The sequence below is a fragment of the Phodopus roborovskii genome, unplaced genomic scaffold (genome assembly GCF_943737965.1).
Source record: "Phodopus roborovskii unplaced genomic scaffold, PHOROB, whole genome shotgun sequence".
NCBI classification, from domain to species: Eukaryota; Metazoa; Chordata; class Mammalia; order Rodentia; family Cricetidae; genus Phodopus; species Phodopus roborovskii.
The window spans coordinates 7107519-7120757 of record NW_026126558.1 but is presented as its reverse complement, the minus strand read 5'-3'; the positions used below and the strand labels follow the sequence as shown (position 1 = coordinate 7120757).

The 13239-nt window shown below is 45.8% G+C and overlaps 1 protein-coding gene across 1 annotated transcript in view; it reads left to right on the top strand.

Moving 5' to 3' along the window:
* The first annotated feature begins 1027 nt into the window (after positions 1 to 1027).
* Positions 1028 to 13239, top strand: part of Banp (BTG3 associated nuclear protein) — a 70353-nt gene continuing 58141 nt past the window's right edge. Inside the window, 1 exon segment of the mRNA XM_051201855.1 lies at positions 1028 to 1444. Within this exon segment, the coding sequence (XP_051057812.1) occupies positions 1163 to 1444 (282 nt within the window). The 5' untranslated portion in view covers positions 1028 to 1162.

Below are 13239 nucleotides of genomic sequence, written 5' to 3'. Positions count from 1 at the left end.
CCTAAGGTCGCCCAGCTGGTGGATGCACCGAGTCCTGACTTCACTATCGGCACAGAAGAGGGGGCAGGAAACTTAAAGAAAAGTATTTTCTTTCCAGGTGAAAATAGCTCCCGGATCCTGGTTTGGAGGATTGCTCACTTCGAACAAGGGGAAGGAACAAGCCCGGAGAGGAATATGAATGAAAGACCAAGTGCAGAGACAGCCACTAGTGGTATTTCTGAGAACAAGTGCATATTGATGCCGCAGGAACGCCTATTCCAAAATACATAAGCATGTCACATATAATCTCTTTCACCGCGACAGTGTCCGCGTTACATGCTTGTCCTCACTGGAGTCGGACAGTTTTTGAGGCGACATCACTAAACAAGCCCGGAACGTCTGAGACCTTATCTACGGCACGAGTAGGGAGGACCGGTTTGGAAGCGCACATTTTAACTGAGCTGCTGTTACTACAAGTCCCAGTAGCCCTCAGGGCAGGGAAGGGACGCAGCTGCCAGCATCCGGATGAACTACAAATCCCAGCTGGCAAATTGTAACCGCGGAGACTACTAGTCCCAGAATGAATCGCGCCATACACAACATACTCTGGGATTTGTAGTCATCTGGGCAGCGTTAGCTTCTATTAACTCCCTCTCAGAAAGGACATACATTTCTGATAGCCCACGAGAGAATTTACCTCTTTACCAAAAAGCACGGACGTGAGATGGGAAATAAGGGCCTCGGGAGTCAACTCTCGGGGCATGGGAGGACAACTGCGCATGTTCGCCTGAGTCTGTCGGCGAAAGCGCGCGCTAGAGGCGCCCAGAGCAGGCTCCACCCCCTGTGCGCCTGGCTCCTCCCTCGAGCCCCGAGCCCAGGGAGCCTGCGCTGAGGGCGGGGCGCAGGGCGCGGGGAGGTGCTCGCAGCGCCTGCGCAGAGCGGCTGCTTCTCTCGCGAGGACGGACGCCATTATCGCATCTCCCCGACAAACACCACGAGAATTCCGCAGCCCACACGGTAATTGCAGCTCCCGCAGCCGGTCGCGCCTCCACTCCCCCTTCCCGCGGGGCGAGAGCGAGAGCGAGAGCGAGATCTCCGTCCGCCCCCGCCCCGCCCCGCCGCCAACGGTCGCCAACGGCCGCGGGCCGCACGCCTGGCTGGGCGGGGGCCAGCGGGCCGCGGAATGTCCGTGCGCCGCCTCCGCGCCTCCACCCGCCCCGGCTGTGGGCTCCGGGTTGGGAGTGCAGGGCGGCTGGGAACGAGCGGGCGAGACCCGGCGGCCGAGCTCACGTTCGGCTACGGAGCCTCGGCGCCGCCCAGTCCCGCGCCCGGCGGCCCTGTCACGTCCTCGGCGCGCGGACGCGGTCTCCCGCGCTCAGCCACCCCAGTCTGTCGATGCAGAGCCTTGCGCGGTGCTCCCGGGCCCAGCGCACCGCCCTGCCGCCTCAGGTGGCCCCATCTCCCGGTAGTTCTTGGCTCTCTGCCCCGGTTGGGTGGCTTCGCTCTCGCTGGTTCATCCGCCTCTGCTTTCCACTCTGTTTACATCGGGGCCGATACCGGAGCTCTCTTCCCCACCTAGCGTCACGTCCCTGTCCCGCACAGCCTTGCCTTTTTCCTGTTGTTTATAGTGGCTTTTGTTTTTCTGCTCCTGGTGACATTGTAACTTCTCGAGGATAGTGTTAAATCTTCGGTCTTCCTCCACCTCCGCTTTGTGTTTTTCTAATCTGGGTCAGTGACTGACTCTTAAAGTCTGCTCAGGTAGGTCCCGATGTCTTCCCTGCACGCCTGATTAGTTCAGGACACGGTGTTTCAATCTTACCTTTCTTCAGTCCACAGGAGTCTCTGCCAAGTACTTCCTTTCTGGTAACTCTTTCCTCCTTGGACGATTTTAAGGTTTTGGCATTAGAATATCTTTACATTTTACAGGTATGCTCAGGAAGCGTGTCCTCAAGCCTGGGAAATTCTCTTGACTCATTAGAGAACTTATTCCCCTGATTTTATTCGTTTAGGGATTCTTGTCATGTGTAATAAACATTTTGGGTAGATTCCTTGAATCTCTTCATTTTTCTTTCTAATCCCTTTTATTCTCATCCCAGCAGAGAGCTTCCATTTATCTTTCAGCCCTAATTTAAAAAAAAAAAAAAAACTTGCTGGGTACAGTGGTGCACGGTTTTAATTCCAGGATTTAGGAGACAGGCAAGTGATTCTTTGTGAGTTTGAGGTTCACCTGGGCTACATAGTGAGATCCTATCTCGGGGAAAAAACCCACAGTCAAAATTGTAGTTTCTGAGTGTATTTGTCCTTTTCCTTTTGTCCAGTAGTTTGTCTCATGAATACATTTTCTCCTTCAGGCTGAGGAAACTATATTAGCGGTTCTTTTCAGTTCTCTTTGATTTTTTTTGCTTGGTATCACTTTTTTTGTGGGTACCTGGTAAATGTTAGCTTCTTGCTTTGCATGGCAGGTCTTCAATATTGCTAATTGTTATTGCCTAAGCCTTAAGCCCTAAGGCAAGAGGGAACTGGCAGAAGTCCCTGGGCTTGTGGAGAGGGTTTTTAAAATGGTTTTCTCCTCTAGTGACTTGACAAGGTTGTTCCCTTAAGACTTGGAGGACTTGATGCATACACTTTTAATCTGTGCTGTTTATCTATCTTTAAGGGTCTTCCTTTGCTTGGAAGATGTTCTACTTGTCTCTGAGGTGGCTGTGGAGACTGCTGAGGTCCTAGTGAGGCCCCACTCCTGTGTGCCCCAGGATCCCGTTTTTTTTTTTTTTTAATCTAGATTAGACTCTGTCAGAAATTGATGAAATCTTTTGCTCCCCCTCACCCCTCCCCAGACAGGGTTTCTCTGGAACTCAACTTTGTAGACCAGGCTGGCCTCAAAGTCATTGAGATCTGCCTGCCTTTGCCTCCCAAGTGCTAGGATTAAAGGCATGTGCCACCATTTCCCATTTTTACTATGTTCTTTATATTAGAAAGTATTTTCAGGAGTAAGTAGAGATTATTTACAAGGGCACTCACCTTGAACAATAATTCCAAAGCCTATTGTCTTCTGACCATTTCTCTCTTCTTCCTTTCTTTGGTCTTCGTCATGGATGTGTGCCAAAGCATGGTCTCTGTGTTTGCCTTCAGCTGAATGGATGGTTCTTCTGGCTCTGCTGTATTGGCAGGGCACCAGGATGCAGGAGACTGGCCAGACACTGAGCTTAGGCACCTCATTTGACTTGTTCTGTAGTGAGCCCTCAGGTTAGCCACTTCACTTTTTGCTCGGTCAGTGCAAGCAACTCAGCTATCATGCATGGTTCACTAACCCAGAAGTGCGCAGTGCAGTCAGTGTTTGCTTTACCCAAGCACAGGGACAGCAAGGTGATGCATTGGGCTGGCCCACTTGCAAGCTGTTTAATGAAATAGGCTGCATCTGCCAGAGTCTTGTAGCAGAGTCCACAGCAACCCACGGGCTGATGAGCAATTAGGCCCATCTGCAGATTCAGACTGCAATTAAGAATTTCAGATGAACTATTAGTGAGCTTTCTCCTCCCCTTCATTTCTTCTCCTGATATTTACATCCACTTCAAGGCTACCTAGATTACTGACTTTACACAAGTTCTAGTATTCCACTTTCTGTTTGTTTCAGGATCAAATTCAGGACCCCATACCCTATTTAGTTGTCATATCTCAGTCTGATACTTCCATTATCTCAAAGTATCATCGATGTTTATAAGTCTTGACAGGATAAAAAGTGCCATCTCTGAGAAAGCCTAGGAGATCCAAAGAAAGTAATTGAGGCTAGTGTGGCCAATAGAGACACTGATGTCAAACTACCCCAAGCGATAAACCAAGGGCACATCAGTTCTCTTCTAGAAATGCAATTATTGTATTCACGAGAAAAGGTTAGATGCATATGGGGGGAGGGGTGTTTATAAAATTCTGACCAGTGCTTCTCTCCAGGTGAGGGACTCAGAATCTGCATATGGCCAGGGCAGGTGTGTGCACACTGACACTCAGGGTGAGGTGATTAGTAAGTGCCTAAGAGAAATGGAGGCTCCAGACACAGATTTGTAGATAGTGATTTTTACTATTGCCACCCCATGCAGTTTAGCCTGTATTCTCAATCAGCTATGCTATAGAAACATAAGGTGTACAGCTGAATTCCATGATGCAGAGCCGACTATAAAATCCCATATATGGGCCACCTGGAAAGAAAAGACTAGACAGTTGGATGCATTGAGGGCCCCAACAGGAATGTGCCAGGGTTAATTAAATATGTCTGTAGTAAATGTTATTAAAGTTTCTCTTCATAAAATTCCTCCCAGGGAACTGATCAGAAGTGCTCCTAACTGTCCTGCACTGTTGGTTAGCAAGAAGAGTTTTAGGAGAGCCAAGTTTAAGAGTTGAACCATGACAGTTGCCTCCTTAGGCTGCACCAGCTTTGCGCTTGGAGCGCATTTCATCCCAGGCAGAAGCTTCCAGTGAGATCTGGTAGCTATCTGCCTTGAAATATCGGTGGGAGGTGCTGCTCCTGTGCCTCCGTTCTCAAGGGCAGGCCTAGAAACTGACTGGCACTGTCCTGTATGGGTGGAGTTAGACTTAGAGTGGGGCTGACCCTGGAACCTGGTGGGAGAGCCCGTGTCTTCAGAGCTTGGAACCACCATCAAGGAGGAGGAACCATTGCTGAAATACAGCGGATTTGATGCCTGTCTTGAATTACCTTCTGCAGCTTTCATGTCTACAACGGCTGAGAACTATCCAATTTGATTACATATCCTATGGTGGAGCAGACATCCACTTACCCCAAAGAGTCTCAAAGGTGGGGTTAGGAGGGAGCATCTACATGGTTGATTGCATACTGTAGTGAGCTTTGGAAGAATGAAGTCTGGCAAGAGAGGGTGAAAAGATAGAAATAGGTTTTGGCATATCATTGAAAAAGTTGAGATATGATGGAACATTTTTTGATATTGACAACCATTGCCTTTCTCTCAGGTCCTCTAGTGGACATTAGAAGTTATTGAGGATCAGTGTGTTGTAGTGGCACACACCTTTGATCCCAGCACTCACAAGGCAGAGGCAGGGGCAGGTAGCTCTGTGAGTTGGAGGCCAAGACAGCTAAAGCTATGTAGTAGAGGACACTGTTTCAAAATAGAAACAAAAAAGTTGAGGATAAACAGTGCATAGAGAGTGTGAGTCAGGAGGTGGTGTCACATATCTTTAATCCCAGCACTTGGGAGACAGAGGCAGGTGGATCTCTGAGTTTGAGGCCAGCTTGGTCTACAGAGTGAGTTCAAGGACAGCCAGGGCAACACAGAAACCCTGTTTCAAAAAACACCAAAAAAGTGATTGTTGGGGAGGAGTTAGGAAGAATGAGCAGGCAGATGAAATCTGCACAGGTCTTGTGCTATAGTCCTGTCAGGAACAAACACCATTTTTGTGAGAAGCTGCTGTAGCCAGTGTTCCTTTGCCTCAGATGGAAAGTTAGTTTATCTTTGTGGAACTGGTAATGAAACCTTGGTGTGTGTACACCCTGCTGCTACAAACCGGGTTTCCTTTGAACACAGCCAAAACCCAAGGCCATCTTACGGAAAAAGTCCAGGAAAGGAATTCACTTGCCTTGCAGTTCCCATGGGCTGTAGGTTTCTAGGATGGGGACAGTCCCCTTTTCTGAGCTCAGCTTATGCATTGGCTAGGGGAGACCATTGCTGCAGACCACCTGTGCTTTGGATGCATCTCTGAAGACATCATATAACTCAGCCTTTGTGGGCTCAGGATGGATCTTGGGCTGTGTGACCTGTTTACCAGCTGAACATTGTTGCTACTGTTAATCAGTGTGAAGTCATGGCCATGTTTCAGCCAATGACAAGACAATATCACCCCTGACCTTGGAGTATCTAAGTACTATAACACACCCTGTGATGTCTATAAAACCAGCAAAATCAAAGGCAATAGCTCTTAGAGCCTGTCCTTGTGAAGTGACTGATTGCCCTTCCGGGTTTGAAATTTAATGGGTTTTAAAGATTTGTAGGATTCAGATGATTCACATTTTTGCAAAGTAAGGGTTTCATATTTACAATGTTTCAGAATTTCATAATTTAGATTTGTCTAAAATGCAATCTGCCATGTAAAGGAGAAAGGAAGAGGAAGGAGATCAAGAATGGAAGCTACTGCTGCTGGGCTCACAGGTTGATTTCAGCTCCACCTGCTTTTGAGTTCTCCCGAGATCACAGGAGTGCTGTTACTTGGCTCTTTTACCGTGGAGATACATTGTTTCTTCTCCCCATGGGGATCCCTCTAATAGGAAGTGCAGGAGCCGGAAGAGTTCTGCCTCTCTAGAGGTTCACCCCTTTAGAGGTGTGCCAGTGTCCATCCTGTTATTTCTTAGGCTCCTAGAGGTTTGAAATGTTATTAAATGCTGATGGAGCGCCAACTCAAAGCCTGGGATCTTTTTGTTATGGGCATATAAGAGATTGTGTCTGACTTCATGATCTGTCTTCACAGGCCAACTCCACCATGCACATCAGAAGTTGGATGTGTGTGTTTCCCAGGAAACTATCTACTCTTCTGGGGTTGTGGCTTGTGAGGCCTATGTCCTCCACTAAATGTTGATACAAGTTGGACACGGAATAGAGTGTGAGTGGATCAGCAGTGAGGACATTTGTGGTATAGGTGTCCTCTTAATGTGCTGTTCAGTATTCCACTCAGGCCTTGGCTGTGTGCTGCCGGTTGTAATGGCTTTTCCAGGTGCTTTTGGGTCTGGGCTCTCACCTGCTGGCTTGAGCAGCAAGTATAAAGAGGATGCTACTTTCTCACTGGCTCAGGCACCCTTATGTACTTCAAGGATTATAGTTTATTCTGGAAAGATGAATACATCAGTGGTAGCCTTTCAGAATGTGCCTTACAATCATCTTTAGACCCAGGGACCACCCTTTCCTATCACTTAAAACATGGAGGACATCATTTTCCATCACAGCCTTTCTAGTTTTAAAAGTTCAAGGTCTTTTGAACAGGAACAGGGTTAGAATATTTGCTTTAAATAATCCCAGGAAAGGGTTGGGTAGTTTCCACCTGTGTTTTCAGGTGTCAGTTCTCTTAGAGAAGACAAGTTTACTTATGTCATGGTGTCCTTACTTTAAGCCTTCTGTACTTAAACAATTTCTAAAAACATGGGCATTCTTTTCTACAACCTCAATGCAATTATCATACCAGAAATTTTCGTTTCTGCTGCTTAAACACTAGATCTTATACTTGACTGATTGTCCCAGTCATGTCTTTAATTGCAAAAATATTTCTGTGTGTGGATGTAATGGCTTCTGTTTGTGAACGGCATCTGTGTGTGGATATGGGTGGCTCCTATGATGGATGTAGTTTTCCTGGGTTTTTACTACACTTTGTATAATCAGTTCTACACTAGGGCCTGCATTCTATAGAATACATACACAGAAAAATAACAAAGTCTATATGTTTATTGTTCCCCACACTACTTGAGATAGCCATTTCCTTTTGAGGCCTGGGAAGACAGGAGCGTGGTGGGAGACACCATAGTGGTGAAGTCTGCCCATACTAGCTGTTGTGCAAATGCAGGATGGCTATCATGAACTGAGAACATGGTCTTTCCATGTCCTCTGCTACATTAATTGGAAGTGGAAGAGCCTGGACTCTAGTATCTATATTCCTGGTTAGAGAGTTTCTGGGGAGTCCCTACAGCTCAGCTGGACTGTGTGTTAATTGGTTTATGTAGTCTTCATCCTGAAGATTAAGGTGAAGAAAATGTTCACAAAGGCAGAAAGATGAATGGATTTAGTTTTTTAAGTTTTTATTTATTTATTTTTTAGAAGAAAGTCTTGCTGTATGAATCCCTGCCTGGTCTGGAATTCAGTATGAACCAAGTTGAAACTTGGAACAGCCCTCTTGCTTTAGCCTCCTAATGCTGGGATTAAAGGTGCGTGCACCACATAACATGGCTCTAAGTAGTTTATTTTTCAAATTTTAACACGGGGTGTGTGTGTGTGTGTGTGTGTGTGTGTGTGTGTGTGTGTGTGTGTGTGTGTAGGTCAGAGAACAACTTTCAGGAGCCTTTTTTTGTTTTTCGAGACAGGGTTTCTTTGTGTAGCTTTGTAGTCTGACCTGGAACTCACTCTGTAGATCAGGCTGGCCTTGAACTCACAAAAATCCACCTGCCTATGCCTCCCAAATGCTTGGGTTAAAGGTGTGCGCCACCACCGCCCAGCCAGGAGCCTGTTCTTTACTCCCATTATGTGGATTTTGAGTATGGAACTCAGGCAGATCAGGCTCTGTGGCAAGTACCTTTACCTGCTGAGCCATTTTGCTAGCCCTAAGTAATTCTTTTTAATACACCAACAGTTTTTCTTGTGAAACAAACAGATTCTTGTTCTATGTTGCTACCATAGCTGAAATTGATGACAAGGGTTCTAGTCATCTTTCTTTACGATGGTCACTGGAGCATCACATCCAGATACCTGGTAGATTTTGGTAGAGTTGGAACCTGTGAGATCCTTGTAGGTAAGGTGCTCTGGGTGTACTTGCTCCAGGATATCCTGCTCTGTTGTAAAGCAGGAAGGGGTTGTGTCCTGGTCCATCATCTTTGGCCATTGCCATGTGTTTGGAGTGACCAATCGGTGGCATTTTATGCACAGGTTCTGGCATGAGACATGTTCTAGTTTAATGAAGACACTACTATTGAGATGGGTTCTCCAAGCTAGAGTGTCTTGGTTTTTTTTTTTTTTTTTTTTTTTTTTGTTATTGTTTTTGTTTTTGAGATGGTTTCTCTGTGTAGCCAGTCTGTCCTGGAACTCACTCTGTAGACCAGGCTTGACTTGAACTCACAAAGATCCACTTGCCTCTGCCTCTCGAGTGTTGGGATTAAAGACATGAGCCACCCTGCCCAGGGAGTGTCTTATTCTCTCACATGTGCTGTGTGTACATGTTGCTTGCTCATTTGAATGTCTCAGATCTGATCCTGTTTTTTTTTTTTTTTTTTTTTTTGGCTCAAGGGGTTAGTTGTGACATTTCAATGGGAAAACAAATTGAAAACTAAAATGACTTTAAACCTTTTTTAAATTTTTTTATTTTTTTAAGACAGTGTTTCACTATGCAGCCCTTGCTGGCCTAGAAGTCACTATATGAATCAGCTAGTCTCAAAATTCCAGAGACGTGCCTGCCTTTGCCTCGAGAGTACTGAGACTAAAGGCATAGTCCACCATATCTGGTTAGATATATGAGTTTTTGCTTTGGTCTATCCTCAACTTACTGGGCTAGCATTACAGAGCGTACAGCAGAAGAGCACAGCTGCTGTGGTTCAGGTTGATACTAACGCCTGGAATGTTGGCTTATGTAGTGGAGATGAACATGTAGGTTGGGCCTTGTAGGTCACCGTTTGAAGTGTATAGAAGTGGCTCTGCTGTTGGTTAGGTAGGTGCAGATAATAGCCATCAAATAGCATCTCCTTGGTCCAGGTCACTGCTTCTAAAAGCCATGGTTCAAGGTTACAGTATGTACTATGGTCTGTCCATCTCTAATCCAGGTTGTTAGTAATCTCTGAAAATGTGACTAATAACCTAGCACTAGACTGCCCCATTCATTAGTAATCCCATGTACAAACACCCCTGCCTGCTGCAGGTTAGATGCTGGAGAGCAGGGTGCCAGCAGTCTGGCATAGTCCAGCAGCTCTTGAATGTATTGTATGGCAGAAGCAGCAGATAATGTAGAGACAATGGGTACTGTGTGCACTAGTAAAACCATATATGGGGGCTGAAATTTGGATTTCATCTGTTGTTTATATCCTAAAGTACAGTAATTAAATTTTCTCCCTTTATTATTTTAAAATGTAAGATTATCTTTTAGCTCATGGGTTGCACAGAAACAGGTGGGAGCTGGACCTGCCCTGTGGACCTTGGTTTGCTGCTGTGTGGCCTCTATGGAGTTTGTGAGTGAGGAACAGACTGAGGTCATAGGTAGGCCAACTGGAAGGGCTGGAGCCACTCAGCTATGGAAGGCTAATGCTGTGGGTGGATGGAGACTTTGAAGGAGTAGGAATGGGCTTGGTGGGACAAGCTGTGCTCAGAAGTTGCTGACAGATGCAGTTCCTGCTCAGTCATGTATGGTTAGGGAGGCACACCAAGTCTGCTGTCAAGGTGTGCCCTGGAGATGTGACTTCTGTTGGACCAAGGTCCTTGGCAATTGATAAATGAACATGGTGACATGTGTGAGCACAGAAGGGATGCTGAGAGAAACCCGGGGGAGGAGGCTACCTTAGGACTGTTGAAGGGAGCAGGCCTAGAATGTCCAGGTCGTGGAGCATGGGGATGGTGGTCCCCCTTGAGCAGTAGAAGTTGGGAAGAGCTAGTTGTAATTCAGGAAAGCTTGTCTCAAAGTTCTGGAATAGACACTTGAGTACTGCAGCCTGAACAAGGTGAAATGCTGGGCAAAGAAGGCACAGGTGAAGAGAGAGGCAAAGATGGAGATTGACTCAGTGCCTGTGTCTCCCAGCCCCAAGTGCTGTGGTAATCAGTGGATGGCCCATAGCTTCTGGAACAGCTGGAAGCCCCTTCTAGGGGGCCTGAGAGGCCAAAATATTGATGAGAAATTGTTTATTTATTTATTTTTTTCTGCATCAACATTTGGACTGATGGTCCAAATTGGTGGTAAGATTGCTGGTCCTTGAACACAAGTCAGGTCTGTGGCACCATGCTGTGTTCTTGTGCTCTCTGCAAGACAGTGAAATATCAAATGCCATATTTTTAGTCAAAGATGTCCTTGATGGGTGGAGAGATGGATTAGTGGTTAAGAACACTTGCTGCTGTTCCAGAGATCCCAGGTCAGTTCCCATCACCCATGTCAGGCTGCTGACAACTGTCTGTAACTCCAGTTTTAGGAGATCTGGAGCCACTGGCCTTTGGGAGCACCTGTACTCATATGCATATTCCCATATGCATACACAAACATAATTAAAAGGCATAAAAATAAATATGTTGTAAAAAGATTGTTCTAATGTCCAGTAAAGCTGATAGCACTCACCCCATCTTAACACTGGTGACCTGGACAGATGAGAGCATTTGCATACTGAGGTTATTCCCAGGATAGTCCTCTGTAGTAAAAAGCTGTGAGCTGAGCTAGCTACTTTCTCATGGGCCACCACAAAAGAGAGCCTGACCAGCATGGCTTTTCTTACAAAGTGTGCAAAGCCTGTCACTCCAAAGGGGTCTGTTGTCAGTGATACAAATTGAGATGTCAAGTGGGATTGGAATTTTTAGGAAGCTGTATTTACTGCTGGGGGCCTAGCAGATCCTTCAAAGAGGAGTCAGTGCTAATGTTAACAAACACAAGCTTTTGTGTTTCATGATGTAACCCAAGCTATCCTTGGTATCCTGCTCAGTCATCTGAGTGCTGGGATTATGAGCCTGCTTGACCATGCCTGGCACAGTGTTTTTAGTATCATTGTATATCATGAATAGCACCTATAGACAGTGTATTCCTTAATGAGAGGGCTTTCTGAATGATAAATAGAAGTTTACACTTGCCTCAGAAAGCCACTTGGCAAGCAGAACAGATTAGTGGGCTTTGAGGAAGTTGGGTGTAAAGGTCCCAGTGATGTCAGACTCTGGCTGGAGTTAGACTTCAAGAACTACAGCAAGTGCTGAGTTTTAGGGTCGCTGAAAAGGAGTATATCCACAGCTGTGCACTAAGGCTGTTGAATTTCTTTCCCATTTCCAGCTGCATTTCCCCATGAGGCTGGCTGAAGTCAGGGCTTCCTTCAGAGCCAGCCATTCTGCCAGGTTATGAGTAGGATCAGTGGAATGCAGCTGTAGCCTAGAGGTTAGCAAGTCTATAAAAGGGCAAAGCAATGTCACTTTTCATATGCCATTGTTACTTTTGGAAATTGTAGTTCTTTTTCATTAAAAGGTATTTTTTTTTTTTTTGGTTAATATCTATACAAAATAAATTTTCAGTTGGGGGGTGGTGGTGGTACATGCCTTTCATTCCAAATACTCAGGAGGAAGAGGCAGGCAGATCTCTGAGCTCGAGGCCAGCCTGGTCTATAGAGCAAGTTCCAAGACAGCCAGGGCTATCCAGAGAAACTCTGTCTTGAAGGAAAAAAATAAATTTTTATTAATTTATTTAAAAATAAATAACATGCGGTTTCCAAGCATTCTGATATGATAGCAAATGTGGTGGTGCAGGAGATCCTAACCCCAAAAGTCAGAACTGCTACCTCCAGCACACTAGCCTTTTCACCCTTTGCTGGAGTTGTACCTGTGGGTGTTGTGTATAGGACCCGACTGGCCACACACTTAAGTGGAATCTCACATCTCTTAGATACTTGGAGTTCTTTCTCTCACTTACTTACGTATTTTGAGACAAGGTCTCACTGTATAGCTCTGGATGGTTTGGAACTTGCTATGTAGGCCAGGCTGGTCTATACTCATAGATGTCCTGCCTCTGCTGCCTGATTGTTGTGATTAAAGGCTGAATCACCATGTCTGCCCTGGTACTTGGCTTTCTTAAGATAATCTTTAGCTGTGCTTCTTGTCCAGAAGCCTGTCTGGCACCATCACCTATCTGGCCTGTTCTCCACTGCCTGGAAAGAAAACCATTGAGACATAAACTAGTGTTGAAGCTTGTTGCCCTGCTTCTGTTCTCTCCTGCTCCTATGGACTTGTTTGATGAGGTATTTGTGTGTGGGGAAGCATGAGAAAGTGACACATTAAATCAACATCAGCTTAGGAGAGAAGTGGCTTGACCTCAAGGCCTATTTGCTCTTTTGTAGCTTTAACTTGAAGCATTTTTTAGAGACTCTGTCAAAGAAAAGCACTGTTACCTGTATTTTCCGAAGAGTAGGGCAGGACCCCAGGAAGAACTAGTTCTTGTCTTCCGTGATTTCCTCACAACTGATGAGCACTTACAGTTTGATTGCCATTTTCTAACTAATTTTTATTCATTCATTCATTCTGTGGTACGTGTGTGTGAAAGTGTGTATTGTGTGTGTGTGAGAGAGAGGGGGGAAGAGAGGGAGAGAGAGAATGTGTGAGTGTGCACATGCATATGTGCATTGAATGGCAGAGATAAATACTGGGTATATTCTGTCATTCTGTCTTGTTTTCTAAGCAAGTGTTTCTCAGCCTGGAGCTTATCACTTTGCTTAGTCTAGTGGGCAAGTAAGCTCTGGAGATCTGCTTCTGCCTCTATAGCCCTAGAGGTCTTTCTGTGGGTACTGAGGATGTAAACCAGGTCCAAATGTATGTACAACAAACAACA